At 41.7% G+C, this 24,774-nt stretch overlaps 2 protein-coding genes across 4 annotated transcripts; both read right to left on the bottom strand.

The window, feature by feature from the left end:
* Positions 1–3,198: 3,198 nt before the first annotated feature.
* LOC122129165 lies at positions 3,199–5,666 on the bottom strand. Its single transcript, XM_042704217.1, has 3 exons — positions 4,804–5,666; positions 4,268–4,441; positions 3,199–4,152 (listed from the first exon to the last, which is right to left on the bottom strand). The coding sequence occupies exons 1-3, from the start codon at positions 5,023–5,025 to the stop codon at positions 3,583–3,585; spliced, it is 966 nt and encodes a 321-aa protein (XP_042560151.1). The 5' UTR covers positions 5,026–5,666; the 3' UTR covers positions 3,199–3,582.
* Positions 5,667–7,659: 1,993 nt separating this feature from the next.
* Positions 7,660–21,089, bottom strand: LOC122129162. 3 transcript variants are annotated; one of them, XM_042704213.1, is made up of 8 exons: positions 21,020–21,089; positions 20,772–20,851; positions 14,043–14,114; positions 13,775–13,824; positions 9,812–10,197; positions 9,013–9,147; positions 8,857–8,915; positions 7,660–8,504 (listed from the first exon to the last, which is right to left on the bottom strand). In XM_042704213.1, the coding sequence occupies exons 3-8, from the start codon at positions 14,054–14,056 to the stop codon at positions 8,240–8,242; spliced, it is 909 nt and encodes a 302-aa protein (XP_042560147.1). In that variant the 5' UTR covers positions 14,057–14,114; positions 20,772–20,851; positions 21,020–21,089; the 3' UTR covers positions 7,660–8,239. The 3 variants fall into 3 exon arrangements, with proteins under 3 accessions (XP_042560147.1, XP_042560148.1, XP_042560149.1); XM_042704214.1 differs by having other exon boundaries at positions 13,775–13,821; XM_042704215.1 differs by having other exon boundaries at positions 8,349–8,504; positions 9,027–9,147.
* Positions 21,090–24,774: the final 3,685 nt, after the last annotated feature.

Here is a 24,774-nt window from a genome sequence, read left to right as displayed (position 1 = left end):
TAGTAACTGATTAATAGATGATGATTTGTTTCACACTTTACAATAAGGCTCCCTTTTGCCAGTTATACATGTTAGTAACTCATAAGATTAATGAGTAGTAAGCAGTAACTTGATCTTGGATGGATGGATGGATACTTTATTAATCCCGAGGGAAATTTTAGGCCATCCAGTAGCATCCAGACACAACATACACAAATCACATACACATAGGGACAGGGGCGGCGCCAGGGGGGGGCTAGGGGGTGCTCTAGCTCCCCCTGGATTAGCCATAGCACCCCCATAGCACCCCCAAGAAAATAATGGTTTATTTATTATTGTTATTTAATTTCATTCTGCGTTATTTATTGTGTGATAATAATATTTCACTCACAAAAGAAAATAATAACAGATTGAAATTAACAGATTGTTTTAGACACAGAGCAATCATTCTGTCATAACCTTTGACCCAATTTTCACGTCGCACGCGTGAAAGTTGACGTTACTGGACAGTTGAAGGAAAAAGCGAGCTAGTGCCTGGTAGTTTCAAGTTAACATCAACAATGCATCGGTTTTTGCTACCTAAATGTCCACGTTTGGAAGAACGATTAAAAAAACGAGAGTGACGTAGAAGAAGAAGAAATGCCAGGGGTATCTGGTGTGGATTCTTAAGGAGAGGAACGTTGTGGTCAAGGAGGTCAACCCTCCACCACTACTGAGGGTGCTAACCATGGTGATAGCAGCATCAGTGACATTAGCATGAACGCTCAGGATGGTCCGAGAAGACCAAAACTCCCAAAATATCCACCTCGCATGTTTGGAGTCCAACAAAGGAGTTTTTGTAAAAGCTGGTTGGAACAATTTGCGTGGTTGGAGTACAATGTAACTAAGGTATTGTTTGCTGTATAACATTAATGAAAGCTGTCTGATCTGTTGCATGCTTTGATTGCCCTGTGTCGCTAAAGACTCGTTTCTGTTGATTAGCAGCGAAGATGCCCTTTTTTTGCCGAAGATTTGAACTTTTTGCCTTTTTCCTCTTTTTTGTAATTTTTTTGGAGCCGCCTTAAAAAAACAGAGACTCTTTACCCTAGGGCAAGCAGTCTGTCTGTGTGCTATACATAAGGTTCTATGTGATTATGGATGATTGTGAACTGAAATAATATATAACTTTTAAACGCATTTCTGACTCCTTGACTGTTTTAATTAATTTCACTCTGTCTGACATGGTAGTGGTCACCTGGCGCCCAACTTTAACCCTCACTACCAGAAGTTTTTTAAAGTAAGTTAAGTATTTGGGATTGCGGACTCTATAACATGCTGTATGCCTTTTGTCAGTGACCGTCACGGATGTGGGCGTCCGTCGGAAGTAGCCTAGATAATAATAATAAAATCGGTTTGTTTAGCGCTTTTCATGGACCCCAAAGACGCTTCAGAGAGCAACCATGTAAACACATGATAGACGATATGGTGGGGAGTTGTTGTAGTAGTAGAGAACCATGTGACACACAGGCCATCACCCTCATTTCATAGCACCCTCGCTAAAACGCCGAGCTCCCCCATAGCACCTGCAGAAAAAAATGTCTGGCGCCGCCACTGCATAGGGAGAACACGTTCAAAAGGAGTGGGGTAGTAACCAGTACCGTAACGGAAACACGAGAGCCCCCCCACATATAGGCAAGATATCAAAACTCAAGCTCCCTATTTGAAAGCACAATTAAATATATTTTTCTTTATTTCTATATCAACTCTGGAAACACAGACAAGACAATAAGGACATAGTGTGCATCCCATGTAATTCAAATTGAAAAAAAACAAAAATTGTGGGGGGGGGGGGAGTAATCTCTACGTGCTGGTAGTAACAGATACAAGAATGGTAGGGAGTGTGCAATGGGCTAGTATAGCCAGTTAAGGGATAGACAGTGGGTTGCCAAAATGGGGATCTTACCAAATAGTGAGCCGGCATCGATGTGTTAAGAACTGTGTTATAACTCATTTATAATGGCTTATTAATGACTTACAAAGGGTTTACAACCTAATTAATAACCTATTTATAAACCATTTATAAACCTTTATAAAGGGAACCTTATTGTAAAGTGGTACCGATCCTCCTCCTCCACACCAGCAGGGGGCAGAGCTGCGGAGTGAAGCCCAGATAGGAGCACCGCTGCTGGGGAGACAGGGAGGAGGCAGGGGGAGGCAGGGGAGAGAAGAGGGGAGACGAGGGGAGGCAGGGTAACACTGGGGCTTTGATGAAGCCATGAGAAAGTATATCAAGAGATGAAATACTAATAGTGAGATGGAATGAGGACAAACACACACAGGATGAGCCAGTGTTTACCCTCCATCTTTATTATATAGGATGAGCCAGTGTTTACCCTCCATCTTTATTATATAGGATGAGAGTGTTTACCCTCCATCTTTATTATATAGGATGAGAGTGTTTACCCTCCATCTTTATTATATAGGATGAGCCAGTGCCTCCATCTTTATTATATAGGATGAGCCAGTGTTTACCCTCCATCTTTATTATATAGGATGAGCCAGTGTTTACCCTCCATCTTTATTATATAGGATGAGCCAGTGTTTACCCTCCATCTTTATTATATAGGATGAGCCAGTGCCTCCATCTTTATTATATAGGATGAGCCAGTGTTTACCCTCCATCTTTATTATATAGGATGAGCCAGTGTTTACCTTCCATCTTTATTATATAGGATGAGCCAGTGTCTCCATCTTTATTATATAGGATGAGCCAGTGTTTACACTCCATCTGTATTATATAGGATGAGCCAGTGTCTCCATCTTTATTATATAGGATGAGCCAGTGTTTACACTCCATCTGTATTATATAGGATGAGCCAGTGTTTACCCTCCATCTTTATTATATAGGATGAGCCAGTGTTTACCCTCCATCTTTATTATATAGGATGAGCCAGTGTTTACCCTCCATCTTTATTATATAGGATGAGCCAGTGTTTACCCTCCATCTTTATTATATAGGATGAGCCAGTGTTTACCTTCCATCTTTATTATATAGGATGAGCCAGTGTTTACCCTCCATCTTTATTATATAGGATGAGCCAGTGTTTACCCTCCATCTTTATTATATAGGATGAGAGTGTTTACCCTCCATCTGTATTATATAGGATGAGCCAGTGTCTCCATCTTTATTATATAGGATGAGCCAGTGTCTCCATCTTTATTATATAGGATGAGCCAGTGTTTACCCTCCATCTTTATTAATAAGTTTGCACACGTGTACAGCACAGATTTACAATTCTCACACATTCGTCACTAACACAGCCATGCCTAATTCTCAAAAACAGAACTGTAACTAATTGTCAAGAGTTTTTTTTTGTTTAGTTTACACACAGAACCATCGTAAAGGGACCATTCACTGACTTTGATAAAAAAGAAGTGTACTGGATTAAAATGGCAGACTCTACCTTTAATTAAATGAGGCAATCTGAACTCTTTGTCTATCTAACTTCAGTTCTGATCTCAGGTCAGTCCAACCCTATGCTTTCCTGCTATTCATCACAATATGAAATCTGTACGCCTGACTGTACTCTAAGTCTTTGTCACCATCTATTGGAACAAGGTCTCTCACTCCAGAGGCATGTATATTGATTCCAATGACACATGCCTTGGATATTGATGCCCCAGATTTGCAATAAGTTCAATATTTGTTTGATTCATGTTGATATTTTTGATCCGTAGCAGTTTGCTTATGGCCTCTGGCTCAGCACAGTTGCCAGGGAGATGGCTGGGACCATGAATTGGGACATTTCCCTCAAGGGGGAACATCTCTTGGCAAAAATGACATGGAGGTTTTTCTTCCAAGGTGTTGACATCGTATGCAGTGCAGCTAGCAGATATGTTTTGGAGATTAATGCTGACTTTAGCTACACCTTGGGTTTGGCACATAACAGCATATGACACTAGAGGATGCCATGTGTGCAAACAGGACACGGCCAGAATGATTTTCTTATTCCTCTTCAGGGTGTGAGAAAGGGAAGCCCCATAAGTCAAGACCTCGTTGGTAATCAGATCAGAAGTGATGCATATGGTTTTACCAATAAGCGTCTCACTCCCCTTCACGTCTAAGTTGTTGATGAAGTCTCTCAATTCCTCACGTACTCGATCAGCATTGTCTCTCCCCACAATTGTCACAATCTGTAATAAATACAGTTGATAGCAAAAACTCATGAGAAATTATTTTTGAACGTATCTTAATGCTTACACAAGTTTGTTTGGATATTTCAGACGTGGCTGTGATTAAAGCACTGACCATATCAAGCAGACAGGAAAACGGTGATCGTCGAGGTAATTTGTTGACATACTCCATCAATGCTCTACTAAAGCCAGAATCCCTGAGCAGTTCACACATGTCTTCACCCAGGGTTTCTTCAGGAGTTGCTCGGAATTCAAGACAGTATCCCAAAAATAAGATACTATGCAGCATCTAGGAGACAGCAAGTCACATCATTGCTCTTAAAAATCATAAGGTTTTTGACACCTTGATCATTCAAGTCATAATGTACAGTAAATTACCCTGAAGCTTAAAAACTGCACACCAGAAACATGTCGCATCTTCAAGCCTTCCTAGCATTTGACTGTAGTGAACACAATGAACCATAAATGAAGAGAGAGAAATGTCACCCTTTTTTAGTGAATTTGGAAATCGTTTTAAGCATGGTTCATTGTTTTATTTTTGTTCTTTATGGTAGATCTAAGCTTGAGCATGAACATGGCATCACATATGTTGAACTCCCATATGTCTATCTATGTTATCCTGTTATGTGTATGTCATATTAAGAAACCAACCTCATCAAAGAGTGTCCGTAAATTGGGATCACAAGCCAACAGCCCAAGGGCTTTTAGGATGAACTGAGCTGCATTAGACATATATTCCTGCTCCCAATTTGCCAACCTAACACAGAACCAAGAATAAATTATCCCAGAAAGAAAAGTTATAGTCATGAGAAAATAAAAAGTGCATTTTACCAACCCGTTTTCGATAATCTCTTGCACACGTTCAGCACACATTCTACAGACTGTTTTTTTTTTGTAGTGTTTGAGAAATAATATGTTATAGAAGCTGTAATGAAGAAAGAAAGCAACATTTTGCTGTTACCTACTGACCCAGGTTCAATCAAAGCAAAAGACAATCTAGGATAAATTACTGTAAAATATACAATACAGTCACAATATAACAGGAGTCATATCAGCACATGACACATCAGCAATCACAATTGTTTTTCACGTCTTGTCCCACTTTCACAAATACACCGGCAGGCTATCAGACCAATAGTCTCACTCATGCCAAGCTGCTCTAAAAGACGTATATTTAACAGGGTCATGTAGGATGCAATAGACTTTGTGTGGATGTCAATTTATCAGTAGTAGCCCTTAAAACACAGAAGCCTTCAGTAACAAGAAAACACAAGAAAAATCAGTAACATGGAACTGTCAAACAAATCTACAGAACTGGATACAACGTTACTTTAAAGCTACTTATTAATACCATGACTCATTAGACACACTAGTCCTGAAAATACAATTACAATTAATTAAATATAGCCTAATAGAGACTATATGCTATTTATTTTGAAACAAAGAATGAATTAAGCAGCTTGACCTGGGCTAGATAGGCTGATCCCTCTAGTCTATATTTGAATTACGTTGCTATGTATATGTATATACTGTATGTGTACATATATTAAAAGAAAGGTATATATATATATATATATCATATATGTGTACATATATATGACTAAAAGTATATATATATATGTGTACATATCAGTGAGCATAGACTGTGAAATGATAGCTACTGCTTTGAACCATCTCTTTATACCTGCTCCGGGGGCGTGTGAGGCGGGGCTCCGGGGGCGTGTGAGGCGGGGCTCACAGGTTACAGTGGAACTCTTGAATATCCCTTGGAATCCAGTCCTACAACAATATTGAGGAAGAGAAGAGAACACAGAGCATAATAATGAATTGGTTAAATGTCATCGCTCAAATGGCTCCCCAACTTTTTCAGTCATTCCAGTGCTATAAGGATAACAATGTAAACTGTATCAATACTGTAAGACCTCTTGCCGGCCTAGTTGGTCTGGTGAAAAGGCTTAGTATCCCAAAGAGGGCGAAGGGCTGAACACTGTTCTCTCTCACTGTCGAACATTTAATATGAAAGATAGGAAGTGACATTTGGCTCACACTCCCTGCATCTAAAAGTGGTATTATAATTATGAGTAGGAGCATGGTTGAGGAAAACTATGGCCATGTATGCCCATGAAATACTTATAATAGTATTCACTAACATGACTTACTTGTTGAGACTGTACTGTTTACTATATATGGGCCTATGGACCTGGTTTATTCTGCAAAAATCATTAAAAAAATCAAATGTGAACATTCAGAGATAAAACCAAAAACCAACAGAGCCATAAGAGCTACATTGTGAAAAATAACATGAGATCAAACTGATGACTGCCACTGTGTAGACCTTTAAAACAAGAACTGTAGATTGGCCATTGCATTGCATGTGGGTGGGTATGTAACAGGGGATATCACCAGGATGGAATATTCATCAAAGATCAAGAATGTCTTTATTGAAGGCAATTTGTTTTACAGTCAGCAGTATAATAAATGGACAACACAACCGAACACAAATACAACAAAATCCCACAGCGTTAGAGTAAGGAGCCAGTGGACAATGACTACAACATAAACATCACATTTAAAGAGCACCCTTCAGCATTTTTTGGGAACTTCACATTAGGACGGCAAGGATGCTGAATGTGAAAATTTGATAAAGGCCTGATTGAATTTAAGATTATTACTCTGTACAAGAGCCGGATCTGTTGGATTACTCAATCTCAGCAAAAATTCAAAATCTGTATTCATGGATTCTGCCTCACTCTCCATCTCAATATCCTCCCTTGTTGGCATCCTGTCCTGACTTTCTGTGTCGTCTCTCCTTTCCCTGTTTTCCAAGTCTGTTCTGTTCTCATCTGGGTCTGGCTCTGGCTCTTTGTCTTTGTCTGCAGTTGATGTACTTGGCTCATCAATCTGTCCAGGGCGAGTGCGACTTGCACGCCGGTCTCTTCGCTCGACCAGCCGTTGAAATTAGCCGCCAGCTGCACCTGGACGAAGTAGGTCTCCAGCAGTCCCTCTCCATGGTACTTCGGCAGCTTCATGGTCGCTCGCCGGGGCGGGTTGTAGATGGGTCCGGCGTCCAGGGTGGGCATCGGGAGCCGTCGATCCTGCAGCTGTCCCGGATATAGCGGCTCCAGGGCGGGCAGCTGGTCCACGGCGGGCAAGGCGATGTCGTCCCCCTTCGTGTCGCTCCTCTGCCGCAGGCCGCTGGCGCCGTCTGTTCCCTCGAAGAGGCGTCGTGGTGGTGCGTCCAGCGGTGACTCCTCCATCCCGCTCCCCATGGCGTGTACATTCTTGATCTCCGTCAATCCCACTTCTGACACCAATGTGGCGAAGATAAGAATGGGCTCGAGACGTTGAATGGTTTTAGAACTTTTTACTGGTTCTCGAACACTCATTCATACTCGTACAAAGATTAACACTAAATACACAGGATTATATTCACAACATCTATAACACATAAACACGGTTGACACTTCAGTTATATATACAAAACACATCAATACAGAACAGGAACAATTCTACATCAACCACACACACAACAATGGGACATACACAACAGATAGCACTGTGGCTAAGCTAACAGCTGCGGTGTAGTACTCCCACAATACACCGCGGCATAACAACAACACCAGTCCGTGTAGCGGAATCCGAGCTACGCTACAATATATTATTGTTATTACCATTATCATTACTATTATAAGGCCCACTAGAAGCAGTGGTATGTTATTTATGTTTTGTTCAGGCAAGGTCTTTGAAAGAATCTCTAAAATAGCGTATACTTTTTTTTAAGATTACAATTAGCATTGTATTAGCAATTGTAGCAATTGTATTAGCATTACAATTTAGCATATGGCTCTTTATCCCTGCACTTTCTAGCATTGTCCTTTCATCTCATATTTGCTGATTAGCACTTAGGTCCACCTGTTCTATGTTGTTCCTGGTCCACATGTTTTTCTGGTTCCGGAGGCTTGTGGTGGCTCCTCATCTTAAATGTAATGTAATTATAATATATTTCCATTAGTAGGCTTCAAATATTAGTCTGAAAATATGAGCCTGTTACACATTGTCATCTTTATCACAATGCAATGTCTCTGTCTCACCTGCTGCTTAGCTTTTTTTTTTTTGGAAAATAATCATACAAAGGTGTGCACCCCTTTCCTGCCTCCTTTAGCTGCTTATCTCTCTCCTGATACTTTCTTTTTTCCCTTTTTGCCTTTTCTTGAGTCGAGCAGGGCATACGGGCAGTTGCAACCTTACGCCCCCCCTGTGCACGTCCCTGGTGGGGTGCACTTGGCTTTTGCCTCTTAAGATCCCGGGACTTGCTGGCCAGTGGTAACTTCCTTGTACTTCTTCGGAGAGTTCTATGGCAAAAATATTTTTGAGTCAATTCATATGAACTTCTTCATCTGGTAAAGAAATATCAAACATACTGTTTTTAATGTTCTCCATTGTTCCGTTATGTGTCACAAAGCAACAGTTAATTTAAACTTCATCAAAGTCTGAGTTGACATGCAAGTGTGCTATGGGGGGAGGGGAAGTAGTGACTTGACTACGTCATAGGTGTGCAAATTATCCCTTGAAATGGGCACCTTCTGTGTTTGATATTTGGTTGAATTGGAACTAGAACTCCTTCAGAGTGTGCTGCAAGGTTCCAGCCCTGCAGGCTCACGATGGCTTATGTCAACAGTGAGGATTGGTCATCACCCTACTTACCTCTTTGTTGATTCCGCACCTGGGCTTTGGCCCTTTGCTCTTCCTTCAGCAGGTGCAATCTGAGGACAGTGAATCAAGAGAAGAGCGTTTTAACATATATCTTTCTTTGGCATGCAACAATGCTTACATTTACCTCAGATCAATAGTGATGCATACTTCAGATTCTTTACGTTTGAAAGCTGCCATCGATGCCTTAAATTCAGGAAGCAGTGACTCCAGCAGTTTCTTGTGTTTTTCATTTAGTGTCTTCCTTGCATCAGACTTCTTCGCGGCTTTCAAGTCCGCCTCTGTCTATAAAACATCACACTACGTCATACATTACAAAAGTGATGATATCATGATGTAATGATGTAATATCATGATGATATCATGACTTACAATAAATATATGTCATATGAACACTATGTAAATTAGCCTTTCATAATAAGCATTTCTGCTGAATCGGGAATCCTTTGAATCATTCATTGATTGTCAGATATTTCGATCTGTCAAATTCCTATTATAAGGGTCTTTTGTAGAATGAGAATTGTAACATTCACTTTTGAATTAGACACATCATATTTACTCTCACAAGCAGTGTGACTGGGACTTCAGAAAGAGACTTCTGTTAATGTTGACCAGTCAGTTAAGAAGGCTTGATTTGTATTCAGATGATCACCACTGGCGATGGGTATGGGTTACAAGTTACATTTCTGCATAAAATATAGTTATACATAATAACTGTTCTGTTGCTTTAATGGATTTATTTAGCTTAAACTAAGGTTCACTTGACGAGAATTAGAGATAGATTGGTTGTGTATTGGTTCTGGTCTAGTTGGGTTAGATGAGTCAAATGTAAGTTATCATAGCAGCTCATACAACAGTTAAAGACACATAGCTGGCTACCCATTCGGCTGTGATCCAGCTACTGGTCAGGTAACAGGAAGCTATTGCTTTAAAAGAAAATTGTATTTACCATCTTATCAAAACGTTGGCCATGATAAAACATTTTCTTTCCAGGGAAAGAGATCCCTTCATCAAACAGCTCCTGTAGGTTGTCTGCCACCAGGTGCATCTCCATTTCACGATAAGCGTAGAGCTTCATGTCTTCACAAACCATGAGGACTACTTGAAGGCACCCTAGTTCACAGCTGTTATTTTTGATGGTTCCTAACACCTGCATCATCATGTGATCAGGGAGGTACCGCATCTGCCAGTTCTCCAATATCTTTCTGTTATCTTTAAAGATGGTGTCTTCGAAGGGTCCAATTGTCCACGTGAACTCTTCTTTCACCCTTATTTCATCATGGCGATAGAGCCCCACACAATCCTCAATACCTTTAAGATATGTGAGGGAGTCTCCTACAATGAGAAAAAACTATCAAAATGATATACAGTGTAATACAGTAATGGTTTCACCTTTGGTTTTAGAAATTGAATGACAATATATTATTATTGTTATTTAAGTAACAATTCCATCAGTAGCTCCCAGATCACAGACCCTGGAACCCTGGAAACGTCTCGGTTACTTACGTAACCTCGGTTCCTTAAGCAGGAACCAGATATAACAGTATGGTACATGACACTAGTCATGGGCCTAAATCGAAGCATTTATCCATTCACGCCTGAAAGGCTGCGAGATCTGTCAGCGCGCACTCCTGAGCCCGCCCCCTCAGGAGTCTATATCTTGAATCGCGCCCCACAGATCAGCCTTGGAAAGAAAACTGAGCAAGACAATCAATCCAAGGTAACACTGCACACGCCAACTTTGTTATATCTGGTTCCTGCTTAAGGAACCGAGGTTATGTAAGTAACCGAGACGTTCCTTATCGCAGTTCACTGCGATATAACAGTATGGGACCCTATACATTCCCACGTGATAATACAGTGGCAGCCAATCACACACACCAGCTTTATTGATGCCTTTGCCCTCAAAGAGGTTAATACGGCAGCTGGCGGTGAACATATTAACAGGGCAACCTTTATCATAGGCGGCATGGATCCGTGATCCTGCGCCTGTAGGAAACCACCCTGGAATGTTCCATGTGCAACATAACATGTAGACACCAATGAACACACTTATCATATATATCGTTCTCAGGCCAGGGGATTCAGAGATCGCTCGCCTGCAGAACGCCATGTAGAAAACTAGGTTCAGCCACATCTAACATATAGAATCTAATGAAAGTGTGTCGAGAACTCCAGCTTGCAGCTTTGCAAATATCTTTCACTGAGACGCCCTTTAGTAACGCCCAGGAAGACGAGACCCCCCGCTTAGAGTGTCTTATAAGACAACACGATAGCCTCTACTATCCAACGGGAGAGGCTCGGTTTTGATAGAGGTCTGCCTTTTGCACGTGCACCAAAGCACACAAATAGCTGGTCTGACTGTCTGAAAGCTCTAGTGCGCTCCACGTAACATCGGAGAGCGCGCACTGGACAGAGCTTATTCAAACGTTCCTCCTCTGCAGACGCAAAAGGAGGAGGTGAGAAAACTGCTAATTCAATCACCTGATTGCGGAATGGGATTACCACCACTTTAGGTGTGTAAGCAGCATTAGGTCGCATAACCACTCTGTCACCAGCGATCGAGAACTGAAGGCACGATGGGCTGACTGACAGGGCTTGCATGTCACCAACGCGCTTTGCTGACGTTAACGCCAGTAGCAGCGCGGTCTTTAAAGAGACAAACTTTATGTCCACCGTCTCCAGGGGCTCGAACGGAAATATATTACAAATATGTAACACCCTCAAAGATTGAGAGTTGGATTGATCTTGATCCACATATATTTATTAAGTGATGTTTACTGTAACACATGCAAAACACATTTGTCAGTTCAACAGCGCAACACATACGTCTATCTCCTGCTGAGAACTGGAATAATCTCAGAATCCGTGACGAAGTAGGGTCTGTATCCACCCGCGGCTTAACGTCCTGGCTTGTCTGCATTGCCTCTGCGATTGAGCTGTGCTCATCGGAGTAGTCCAGCAGACTATCATCATCTAGGCCGATGTCCAGCTCCAGTTCGGGCAGGACACCACCCAGTGGTAGCTCATCTGCCTCGCTGCCCGCGGCCCTTGGGCTAGCAGGTGGCGGTGACGGGGAGAGGCCAAAGAGTGGAGCTGCTCACACTCACAGAGCCCACGGCTGGAGGCGCACTCGGTCCTACAGGGGAGTTAACCCCGGATGGAGCCGGTGCAGCCCCCTCGGCGTCCTTGCGCTCCCATAGCGCAAGGCGCCTGGTAGCCTTGGCTAGCGTGAGGCTAGCACAGATGACACAGACAGGGTCAGCGCCTGAGAGCGCGACCTCTGCGTGGGTCCTGCCGAGGCAGGTCACGCACCGACGGTGGCGGTCACCCTTAACACGGGTGTGTCCGCAGTCGGGGTAGTGTCTGGACATCTTTTAATCTGAAAGCAGAAGAAAGTGTTAATACACAAGCACACTATCAGCAACGAACATGTTGTTAGCAAGCTAGCAGGCTAGTCAGGCACCTAGCCAGCTAGGCAGCTAGGATTGCGGCTACTACTTCCAAAATTAAGTTGAGTCAATGAATTTTGCAGCGCCCTGAGCTAGTGAGGGTTAAAGAACCCGAATAACTCACCAACCCGTAGAGAGCAAAAGCACACAAAACTCTTTGACTTTTGGTAGCGTAGAGGATGTACTCGGAGCTGGCACTTCGTTCTTGCGAAGTTTTCAAAGAGACAGAGATCCGGTGCGCGATTCAAGATATAGACTCCTGAGGGGGCGGGCTCAGGAGTGCGCGCTGACAGATCTCGCTGCCTTTCAGGCCTGAATGGATAAATGCTTCGATTTAGGCTCATGACTAGTGTACCATACTGTTATTTAGGCCCATGGCTCATGTACCATACTGTTATATCGCAGTGAACTGCGATAAGGAACTGGCTTTTTTTCAGATTGTTATTAATCTGTCCAAGACACTGTAGAGAACTTCAACAATGAATAACTCATTATTACTATGTACATTATTATTAATAATAATAATCAATGAATAAACAATTATTATATTATTATTATTGTTTATAATAATAATATTCCATAAATAACGTATTATTACTTTATACATTGTTATTATTATTATCACTTTATTTTGACCACCTCAACATTTATAAGGTAAATTCTATATAAAGGTTGTGCTAGGGGAATTGGCCATTAACCCCAGCTGGGGGCTAATTCACCCTGCATACAAGCACACGTCCAAGAAAGTCCACATAAGCTTATGGCTTCTTCTCTTCAGCTTGTCCCACTCGGACTATGCTAATGTGAGCAAGCTGTATGAGTCCCTTCACCAATACAGGCCCCCAAGAAGTATTGGTTTAGTCCAGCTGTGTTAGTCCTGTGTTAGTCCAGTGCTGCCGAGTGTTCCGAGTCGGGCCACCCCAAGGTGCTCTCTCTTGCACCCAGATTCAGGGTGTCTTTTATCACGTTTCACCAGGAACAATCACACAACCTCAACAGCTACAATCAATTCATTGGCGGGGGTGTAGCTGGCGCGGCCAGTAATCAGAGTTTTATCGCCTGATACGTTTAATTATCCATTCGATAAGGAACCATTAGTATGAAAGGAGAGCTTCAACCACCTATTTTTTATTAACATCACCGCATCACTGCTGAGTTGCTATGGGACTAAAGACTGCAAATTTGGTCAGTGATTCCAAGTGTGGGGTGGGGATTAAAACAATTAATGTGGGAACAAGAAACCTAAACAACCAACTACAAATTATTTTTATGTCAGTTCTGTTTCCGCATAGTAGGCTTTTTTTTGTTGTATTGTGTTTGCTATGTAACAATTACATCCATAGCACCCAGATCAACAGACCCTGAAACCATTGGTATGAAAAGAGAGGTTTTGACATATTGTAAATTCAGATGAAAATAACAGTAGTACCACAGACCCAACTATTTGACAGACTAATTACCTTGTTCCTGATTAACAGAGAGAAAACTTAGTTTGATCTTCTCATAACTGCTGTTGGAGCAGATAAGTGTATTAGTATGTGACAAGATCACATGGAAACAAATGCCATTAATATTGCATCATTCATAGACAGTTTAAACAAAAACAATGGAAGGTTTTATGTGTCCTGTGTAGTAATCCTGGATATTTGCTATGTATAGGCTGAGAGACTTAATGTATATGCAAGCCATGGTCATGTAGAATTATGAAGCTATACATTATTATCTTACCTGTCTGAGTTCATTTTGTTGACTTGCACATAGGTTACAATGGAACTCTTGAGTATCCCTTGGACACCAGTCCTACAATAACATTATTGAGGAAAAGAACACAGTATAATAATGAATGTCATTGGTTAAATGTTCTATATCATGTAATTGGGACAACTAAACTGGATATGGAAATACTTTGCCAGCATAATGATATTGCAATAAAATGTGGGCTGAAATATTAAACCTATTTCATATTCCCATGGCAGTTATTAATACCATATTAGACCCACCACCAGTCCTGAAAGATACAATTATTAAATGCATTTAATTTAAAATGTAGCAGATTTAGAAAAAAGAATGAATTACACAGCTTGACCTGGGTTAGATCCCTCTAGCCTAGATATATGAAAATATTAGGCTGCTTTATGTAAGGGATAATGTACTCCGGCAGGCATTATCGTAAAATAAATCCTGACGGGACGAACAGGACAGTGTCGAGGTCTTGTTTTGTCCTGAAGGAATTTATTTTGCGATAATGACTGCCGGACTATACTGTATGCCGCTTATTATATGGTTACTTGCCAAAACGATTGAAGACATTCCTCCAAAATAGCACTTTTTAATGATTTTGTTGCCGTTTTGTGATTTCCACTAAGAATAGTTCTTAACGCAAATAGAACTTTAAAGTTTAAGGCGTACCAACCCATTACTTGCTGAGTTCAAGTTACAATGACTTTCCCTTACGTTAAATGACCTGACTACTTGCGGAATGATATGAAAGACGTGAATTAGAAGCACAAAACCCATTGCGAATGACAGCGGTCATTAATTTTTCGCAGCAATGAATATAAAGAAATATTAGACCTGCGAACGTTGGGGTGGCCCATTCAAATCAACAGAACTTTTTGGAACATTCTGAAGAACCGTATAATAATATATGTACATACATACACACATACATACATAAACATGTACATATATAGATGTAAAAATCTATATGTACATATATATGAATACAAGTATGTATATAATTGCGAGGGACCGAGACGTTTTGGGATGTGGGCTGACTGGAGTTAGTGGTGAAGATGGAAAAAAAACACGGTGCAGGAAATATCTTTCTTAGAAAATATATGATTATTTATTTTGCTGGGGGAATCTCTCCAACGGCCCCAAACATATATACAAAACAAACAAACATAAATAAATAAGTACTCAAACAGTACTCAAAACTAGTCAAGCAGTCAAGCAGTAGTCAAACATTATTCTAAAAAGTACATTTCAATTCAACTCAAGTATATTAACAGTTAACACTCTAAAGGTGGATTAAAATATACTCTAAGTTGAAACAAAGTACATTTTTTAAAGTACAAAAAGATGTACTTAAATATATTTAGCATGGAAGTCTACTGAGTATACTTAAATTAAGTACATCATTTTTTTTGCCTGGGAAACTGTAAGAGTGGGCCCGTACCTCTGTCTGGCTTGCCAGGACGTGGGTGAGCCTGACAAGCTTTTTGTTGTTGAATAAATATACTTATATGCAACTCTGGAGTCCTGAGGTAACTTGAGTGAATTTTCAGATAACATAATTGGGGGCTTTATCCGGGATTCCAACCCGATCGACTTTTCACGCTGGGCTAATCATCAGGACCTAAACTGTGCACAGGGGAGTAGGGGACTCTGCCTTGAATTGGAAGGAGGCCAGGGCCTGCCAGGGGGGGGGGTGGTGGTCTCCGAGCTGTGTGTGAGTATATTGTTTGTTTGTTTGTTTGTCCTTGTGTGCACTAGCACTAGGTAGCGCTAAGGATATACAAGAGAGGTATATTCTGATCTATTTCGACCTCACTCCTGGTTGGTTGAGACAAACTTTTCTAGTGATATATGTGGCACCTCTGGAACCTGTGAGGCTAAAACCAAGGTTGGATCAGTAGATTGCATCCTAATTAAGAGCCTCAAAAGAAAACATTGGCACTCGCCCAAGTGGGTGGGACCATATCAAGTGCTACTGTCAACGCCTACTGCATGTCAAGATAGCTGAGAGAGCCACCTGGATACATCTAACACACTGCAAATGAGTAAGTCTGTCCAGGGCTGAGGCAGAGGAATAAAGATCATCTTTCTTTGCTGTTTCACAAAGTGGGCCAACCGTAACAGAAGCCCAGCATACAAAGGGGATTTATTGGTTTTTTTTCTTGATACAGGTGTATTTGTGCCAAGTGTGAAGAAATGTCTACAGAGCCTGAGAATGTATGCTGCAGGGAGATACCACAGGTAGTACAGATTGTACAGTTTTTTATAATCCAACCCTGTTACAATGTTGCACATTTTGCACTTTTAAGTATCTATAGTTATTTTCTAATTATATTATAATTATATTTATTATGAAGGTAATTTTAAGACAGCAGTTCATTTATATGTTCTTTATGTTTCACTTGTTGTATAATGGTTGTCTGTACATTGTTTGACTTTGTGGAATTTTCAATAAAACCTGTGACACTCACGGAAGGTTCTTTCACTGGCCATGTTGTGCATTCCCTTCTCTTCTACTTTAGGAAGTTCACTCTGAATAGCGGCTCACCAGCTGAAGTTGTTGCTTCAGGACACTGTTCAGTTGTGCTTGCCTAAACACAAACAGCAGCAGTATGTTATGGATGTTTTTTTCCTGAATGTCACAAAAAGCATAACACTTCATATTGTAAATAAAAACAAAACAAATAAAAAATCATCTGACTGACCATTATCCTTGCGCTGCCATGCATACAACATCAGCTAAAAGCTAATAAATCTCTCATAAGCGTTTGAAGAAATGTAGTGTCCCATTAGACCTACTATCATTTTCCACAACACAGAAGTACAGGTACAATAACATTGGCATACTATGCATGCCCTACTTGCATTTTTCTCAAAAATATATTTAACTTGTGCTGTAATATGTGCAAAACGCTAAAATGCCCCACAGTGGCAAACTGTTTTTGTAACTGCAGATGAGTCTCTAAGTTCTTGAGCATTTAACATGCCATGAAGGCACACAGGTTTTGGGGAAAAATATTTATTTAATGTCAACAGTTTTTTTTTCTTTCAATCATTTTACTTCAATGAAAAGGTAAGATTTTTGTGAATATTTTGAGTGAAAGACCAAGAGGATAAACAGCAAAGACATATTTTTTTATAGCCTGTTTTGCTCATATTCACTAGGGGTGCCAATAATTGTGGAGGGCACTGTATGTGTTTTTCAGATGTGGGTAAAGCTGCTGTGTGTGTTGCTGTACCAAATAATGCCTTGCATCAGTGTTTTAAGAATGTTTTAGCACTTTGACCGTCTGTTTACGTTACCGTGAGTCAAAGGACTATCCATGTTTCTGATCGCTTTCTCGTTGACCTGTCTACTTTCCCAATACAATAGCCGAAGTAACTAATTCGACAGTAAAATCCAACACATTGTTATAAAAAAAAAAATACTTACATTTCCCTCGTCAGCAGTACTGCGATGGATAAATGGCACTGATCCGTCTTCCGTTTGCAAATGTAGTATCTATCCCGTGGGTGGGTCGAGTGGGGTCGGAGCGGGCCAAGGCTATGTAGAGAGACTCCCTGTGAAAGCGCCCGTTCTGACTAAAACCAGGCCGGAAGATCAAAAGTGCTCGCTCAAGCGTATCGTTTCTGACATAGAGGAACCCTAACAAACCGCCCGGGTTGGTTTTTTTCAACATTTTTGGGTTGGTAGACATGCCAGATACCCAAATTAACACGTAGAAGCACTAAAAAAGTGAATATTTCATACAATGTTTAATAGAATGTGCTGCCTGTGTTTGGATACACACATGCAACTGAGACGAAGCATAGTACCGATGTTATGTCTGCCAGTCAACATAACATCTTTCCATCTCTTCTGGAAACATTTACATTTACATTTAGTCATTTAGCAGACGCTTTTGTCCAAAGCGACGTACAAGGCAGAGAACAGTCAAGCTAAGAGCAATAGAAACCTGGTTTAACAATAAATACTACTTTACATAAGAAAATAGAAAAACGACATAGAAAGAAAAATAAGTGCAGGAATGTAACTGCTGAAGTGCAAGTTAAGCGCTAGTCAAGGTGCCAGTTTAGGAAGGGAGGTGCTCTCTGAAGAGTTGGGTCTTCAAAAGCTTCTTGAAGGTAGAGAGGGACGCCCCTGCTCTGGTACTACTAGGCAGTTCGTTCCATCAACGTGGAACTACAAATGAGAATAGTCTGTGCCAAACGATGCTCACTAGACGTTCTGGGTGTAACATTTGCCCTTACAAGCGCATTTAGGTAGGTGGGAGCAGAACCAGCAAGCACTCTGTAGGCAAGCATAAGTGACTTGAACTTAATGCGAGCAGCTACCGGCAGCCAGTGGAGCTCAATGAGTAGAGGGGTGACGTGTGCCCTCTTCGGTTGGTTGAACACCAGACGAGACGACCAGAATAAATCTATGCTTTCGTCCAAGGCATTTGCAGTCATGTTTATTGTAGGCAATACTGTTTTGAGCTGTCCTTATATTTGCGAGATACTGCATTTTTGTTTGTTGGATGACAGATTAGAATCACACAGGGTTATGATTACAACTGTATACTATATCACTTGGTTGAACTGGCAAAGAGGAGCTGTGTGTGTGTGTCCACTGACTCACTACTTGTCACTAAGTCACAACCCTGACGTGATTGAATAAACTAAAACATTGCTGGTTGTATTACAGTAAGAGTAATTTAGATAATAATTATGACAAAATGCCCTGTTATGTATTTGTAGATTTGATTTTCACTCCAGCATCTTTAAGCACCAACATTGTTATGTATTCAAGTGACTTCCAGACATGGCTGGTTGTAAGGTGGAAGGACAACCTACAAAATTAACACCACACACAAATCTTGATTCAGTTATATATTTTTTGTTCTCCCTTCATTTCATTATTTATTTGTTTATTTTTGTCAGAGAGAGTTTAGGGGTTAGGCAGGGCTTCCTAAAGGGGAGGAAATAACACGGAGGACTACTTTTTGTACTGATAGGTAGTTCATTAGATATGCCACTAGGTGGCAGCATGACATATGTATCAGTGACCAGCCAGGGGTAGATATGAAGAAGTTCGCAATGTAACTGCATGACAATGACTTTGTAATTAAAAGGTACTTAAAGGAACTAGTTTGTTTCTTGGAATTAAGAAACATTACACTTCTGTGGAAATATCTAATGTATTAACTTCAATGGCAGGGCCATGTGACACGTATCACACTTTGCTGATAAAACTAAAGATTGTGTCTCAATGAAAGGGGGGTGGAATATGTTCAGGACACTCAAAACATTAAATAAAATGTGTGAAGTAGTTGAGATTCGCGTCCCTGAGTGCTCCACAATACTGTAAACATAGGCCTAAACACAGGCGAAAAGGCATTAACTTCAATGGCAGGGCCATGTGACACGTTTCACACTTTGCTGATGAAACTGAGTGAGACGCACGTCTCAAAGGGGCCGGAATGGTTGATGGATTGGTTGGTCATTGCGTGCGACAAAACCTTTTATGCCCGTGCGTAGTGCGCATGTGAGTCACTGCAGTTTCCACGGTTGGAAAGTAAAATACACCCAAATAGAGCACAGTGGAATGTACGTGTCACTTAACTACATCACCTGTATTCATGTTTGGATTCACCGCTGGAAGCAGCATTAAGAGGAGGTAATGGGCCAAATAGAGCACAGTCAAGAAGCCTACGCCAGTGATTCCCAAACGTTTTACAGTCCCGTACCCCTTCAGACATTCAATCTCCAACTACGTACCCCGACGTTTTTTTCTTCACATGATCAAATAAAGACTTGACATTGAACAACAAGATACATATGAATATACATAAGAAAATAAGAAATTATTTAAATAATTTAATCGGTTTATTTAATAGTTTCTATAGTTTATGTAGGATAACCATATCATTGTGTTATAGATTGTGTTATATATTGCTACTGCCTTTAAATTCTCTGCCTGCCTGCTTGCCTGCCTGTCTGTCTGCCTGTATCTCTCTCTCTTCATTAAACATGACAAACGTCAGTAAACAGCTGGACAAGGCTTTGAAATCATGGATTTCGTTTTGTGTTTGTTTATTTTTTTAGGAAACGTCGGACCAGTTGCGACATAATGTTTTCAGCGGCGCTAATGTTGTGGTTAATTTATCACCAAACAACGTCGGGGGATTGCACAAACACCGTCATTACCTGTTTGTCTGATGCTGCGGGTCAGAGAAGAAGTAGGGTGCAGCCGTTTGGCCTGGCGCTCAGCACTGCATGAGCACTAAGTGGAGGAGGAGGAGGGAGGGGCGCGTGGGGCTTGTGAGCGCCGGGTAGCATGTCGGGGCGAAATTCTCAGAAGAACTCAAATAAATGCCCCGTCATATATCAAAACACATTTGGGGGGCATTGATGACAGAGAGAGTCATTTTCATTCTTAAATATTGATGAATGAAGAACAAATTTGGCTCCAGCAGAAGGGGCACTTTTCTCATCCAGGGCAAACGGGCAGGTGCCTGAGCACCACTAGGAGTCTATCTGTGCACGTGCCTGCCTAGGACGGTCATCTGCCGAGGAACGTATTGTCGCAGTTGTTACAGGCCCTCCTCCCCACCAGTGCAATCGCTGTCTATAGTTATGCGCCTGCTTGATGACATTTTCTCCAACTGGACCTCTTTGAATTTTAATTAAATACCCCTGGGCCCTGGCCTATGTGTTCATAAAATTGCAACCTACCTTCGGTAAAGAGCGTGCTGACGGAAGAATCACACACTACTGCTCTGAAGTCGTCGAGGAATGTTGAGATCAGTGCAAACCTTTAAAGAAAACGAATGAAATTAAAACTGCGCTGGTTTTAAAACGCATTGATACAGTCAACGCACAAATGTCCATGCTAAAAAATATGCTTCTGACATACAAAAGGATGATACACAATCACAAAAGACGTTAATATATTAGGAAGCCATATAGCCATATAAACTTACGTCTTTGATACAGCAACAAAAGACGCGGAGACGGAACAAAGAACTCACTCAGTGCGAAACCTCTACCTAGAGGAGAAAACTGTGACGGGTATATACTTCTTGGAAAGGGTGACTTATTTACTGCAAAAGGCTTTGTGGTTTACATCAGACGTGCAACCCCTCGCCTTCATCCGTTTCAAACATAACAACATGTCTTGCAAAGATCCGGTTGCCCTCTGGTATATATTCCCTCATAATGGCAAACCTATCTTCATCATGGTAATCATAATTTTTTGGGGAAAATATTCAGTATAACTATAACAACATGACATGCTTATCCTACATAAACTATAGAAGTTATTAAAAACGATTCAATTCAATTAATAATTTCGTATTTCTTTGGTATTTTTGTCATATACAGATATGCAATGAGCACGCGCACACGCGCACACGCACACAGACGAATATGAAACCTCCACCCCCGCTTAGGTTATTTCATAAGCACGTGGTCTAGGCCTCAAAATACCACATGAAGAGCACCTACTGGAAGAGGCCTGCTTCTTACTTTTTGCTTTTGGCACAAAGGCAGGTACACTACTCCGTCATGGTATGCATTCTTTTTGGGGGAAAATAGTCAATAGCAATCTATAACAAATGATATGCTTATCCTACAATAACTATAGAAACTATTAAAAAACTATTCAATGAAATTAATCTTTTTTTTTTGTCGCGGAAAAAACCAGCCACTCTCTCTCAATTCCACAATCAATAGTCAAGAGGCCACATGTGTTGATCTGAGGTTTATTATAGTCATTAAGCCACAAAAAGGAGATGGTCCATGGATTAGCTCGATCTCAATGTATGAATGTCTGGTCAGACTTTTTAAAGGAACCTAGTCCCTCCCACTCTCTTGTGTTTGGCTGTACCCCAAGGCCAATCAGAACTAACTAAGTTATAGCCTACATACATTTTGGTAGGCTGACTAGGCTACAAGTTGGGTAAATTGTGGTCGCTATCAGGTGGATAGGCAGCCTATACATTATTATGGTAAGATAGCTAATATAAAAGCCAACGTAACACATTTTGACCGTAAAATCCAACACATTGTTGGTAAAATATATATCTGCTTATGGTGTGTGTGTGGGTGTGTGTGTGTGTGCCTCATAGCTAGCGTCCATAACTACTAAATACTGTAGGTGTGAGGGACCGGGCGGTCACCCCACGTTGTTTTGGGGTGGTTGCGACTGGACTGGGTGGTGTTGTGGGGAAGAAGGAAGCAGGCGATGGTGGAGTTCATATAAAAATATATTTTGTTTTTATTAACCGGGGGATTCTCTACATAAACCCCAAACCATTGCACACAAAATAAACAAACATAAATCACAGAGACAAAACGCACTCACAGTGCTACATTTAACTAGGCACAATTCACTTAGCAGAATCAGACTATGCACAATTAACAACGCAGACTTAACTAGGCACAATTCACTACGCAGACTTAAATGAGACACAATTCACTACGCAGACTCAAACTAGGCACAATTCACTACGTTATGTTATATGTTAACTATAGTCACAGATTCTCACTGAGCACAATTATTACTGATCACAGTTCAGCAGAGCACACATAACAAGGCACAAGGTGTCATCACAGCTAGACACAGCTTCCCCTCCACCTCACAACAGGTAAGGGTTGCTCACAAATGCCTTCTCAATGCTTTCTGTTCAAAAGCTCTCTGCAAAGTTCTCTCATGGCCATCTCCAGAAAAGTCTCCCTCCATGAACATGAGGCGCCCTTTAAATAGGGGCAGCCAGCTCAGCCAGCCACTATGGTGGGGGAGCCCGGATCGAACCATTGTGGTGGGGGAGTCCACCCCACACCAGAGCCAAACTCCTCCTGAGACAGTGAGAAGGGGAAGAAAATTTCACCTTCTCACACTTCCTTCCCCTTCTGGAGTCTCGCAACACGGTGGCAAGACAAGTCGGCCACCACGCTTCTGGCACCAGCTCCTGCTGCCGCTCCAGCTCCTGCTGCAGCTCCAGCTGAGCTGCCGGTTGTCCAACTCCTGCCGGGCGGGTCGTGCGGTCCTTCCTTCTTCCCCCCAGTGTCTCCGTCAGTGTCACCATCCCACCACTGCCACCAAATGTGAGGGACCGGGCGGTCACCCCACGTTGTTTTGGGCGGTTGCGATTGGACTGGGTGGTGTTGTTGGGAAGAAATTCTTAATTTTGTTTTTATTTTTTTATTATAACAATATAAGTGAAAGACAAACTTACATTTCTCAATTGACCTATCGCTAAGCCCCGCCCCCCTTAGTTACTGTTGCTAACTCGGACAAACTATAGGAGCTGACTAGAGTTCACAATGGCAGCTATCAGTGTCAAAATGATATCCCAAGAGGCTCTAGGCAGAAAGACTGATTTCGTCTAGAAGCCCTGACATTCCAGGTGAAGGTGGGAAACTGGGTGTTCATCAAAGTCATCAAAAGAAAGAGCTGGTCTGACGACAGGTGGGAGGGGCCATACCAAGTATTACTTGCCACCCCAACGGCCGTCAAGATCGCTGAACGCTCCACCTGGATTCACCTGTCACCCTGCAACATTCAGAACATTCAGAACATTCAGAACATTCAGAACATTACCAGGATCCACCACTAGCGTTGAGTAGCGTTTTGTGGCGCCAGCAGGGGGCTAAGTGTATAAATCTTGGTCGTTTGAACGTCACCTAACTTCCAGGGAGGGCCCTGAGGGTTAGAGATGCTGCTCAACATAGTAGAGGTGTATCTGTGTTTTTTGTTTTTCTTGTTTATTTGTGTTTATTGTTTTTCTGTATACATCATATCACTCCGTTATAACAATGTCTAAGCTGCTGCTATTAGTGGTTACTTCAGGAGTAATAATGGGTCTCTGGTCCTCCACAAGTGTAAATGTGAGAATCCATAAGAGGTGGATTTCATATGGGGAACATGAGGTCCTGGGGAATGTTACTCACCTGTATTCTACTAATTCATGATATAGATATGCATCTTTGCAAGCGAGCAGACTTGATAGGACTAATTGCTATGTATGTACCTTAATGCCAACATCCTACTTTCACCCTAGACTTAAATCAAGGCTACTCTCATTCCAAGCAACGATCTGTGTTGGAGAGAAGTGTGCCCCAGACAACTGGGGCTACAGTAAGCCATTTTATGATACAGACGGTACCCGGGTGCAGGATCCGTGTAACAATACCCACCCACTAGCAGAACTAAAAAACATGCCACAACCTAGCTGTCACCTTAAGTGGCAGTTCATTCCATATTCCTAATGTATTTTTTCTATTAGTGGAACAACTAGATTAGGCTCTCTGAGACGGAAACAGTGTAGCGAAACTGTCATCCCTGCTACTATAGTGACCTCAAACATCGCTCCCTCAGTCAACGATGTACCCTGTCCATGGGGACACCCTTCCTTATGTTGGGAATGGAATCCAGGGTATTGCCCCCTCTGGCAGGGGTACTCCGACGTTGAGAGAGGTATTGTGGGTGTGTGGTAGTAAATTGTACAGTCACCTCCCTCCACACTGGGGTGGCGTAAGCGCCCCCGCCCAGGTCATGGACCATTTTTGTGTTGTCAGTGCTATCTCGCAGCAGAGTAATCTCGTAAGAAGAGATTTGCTGTTGAGAAGCATGACAGCGTATGGGGGACTGACTGCCTGATGACTAAAAAGATTTGGACCACCAGCTCCAAGGTTATTTTGTTTCTGTTTCAGGCCCTAGGAGTAGGAAAAGTCA

Source organism: Clupea harengus, unplaced genomic scaffold (genome assembly GCF_900700415.2).
Source record: "Clupea harengus unplaced genomic scaffold, Ch_v2.0.2, whole genome shotgun sequence".
Taxonomy (NCBI): Eukaryota; Metazoa; Chordata; class Actinopteri; order Clupeiformes; family Clupeidae; genus Clupea; species Clupea harengus.
This window is presented reverse-complemented; position numbering and strand designations above follow the sequence as displayed.

Bases quoted from the DNA above. Each gene is read 5' to 3' on its own strand.
- LOC122129165 (XM_042704217.1), bottom strand. From the start codon at position 5,025: ATGTGTGCTGAACGTGTGCAAGAGATTATCGAAAACGGGTTGGTAAAA. The intron at 4,442-4,803 runs GTTGGTTTCTTA...GCTGTCTCCTAG, and splicing joins TACGGACACTCTTTGATGAG to ATGCTGCATAGTATCTTATT. The intron at 4,153-4,267 runs GTCAGTGCTTTA...TATTTATTACAG, and splicing joins TTTCCTGTCTGCTTGATATG to ATTGTGACAATTGTGGGGAG.
- LOC122129162 (XM_042704213.1), bottom strand. The intron at 10,198-13,774 runs GTAATTAGTCTG...TTCTCATTGTAG, and splicing joins CTCTGTTAATCAGGAACAAG to GAGACTCCCTCACATATCTT. The intron at 9,148-9,811 runs GTAAATACAATT...GATGTTTTATAG, and splicing joins GCCAACGTTTTGATAAGATG to ACAGAGGCGGACTTGAAAGC.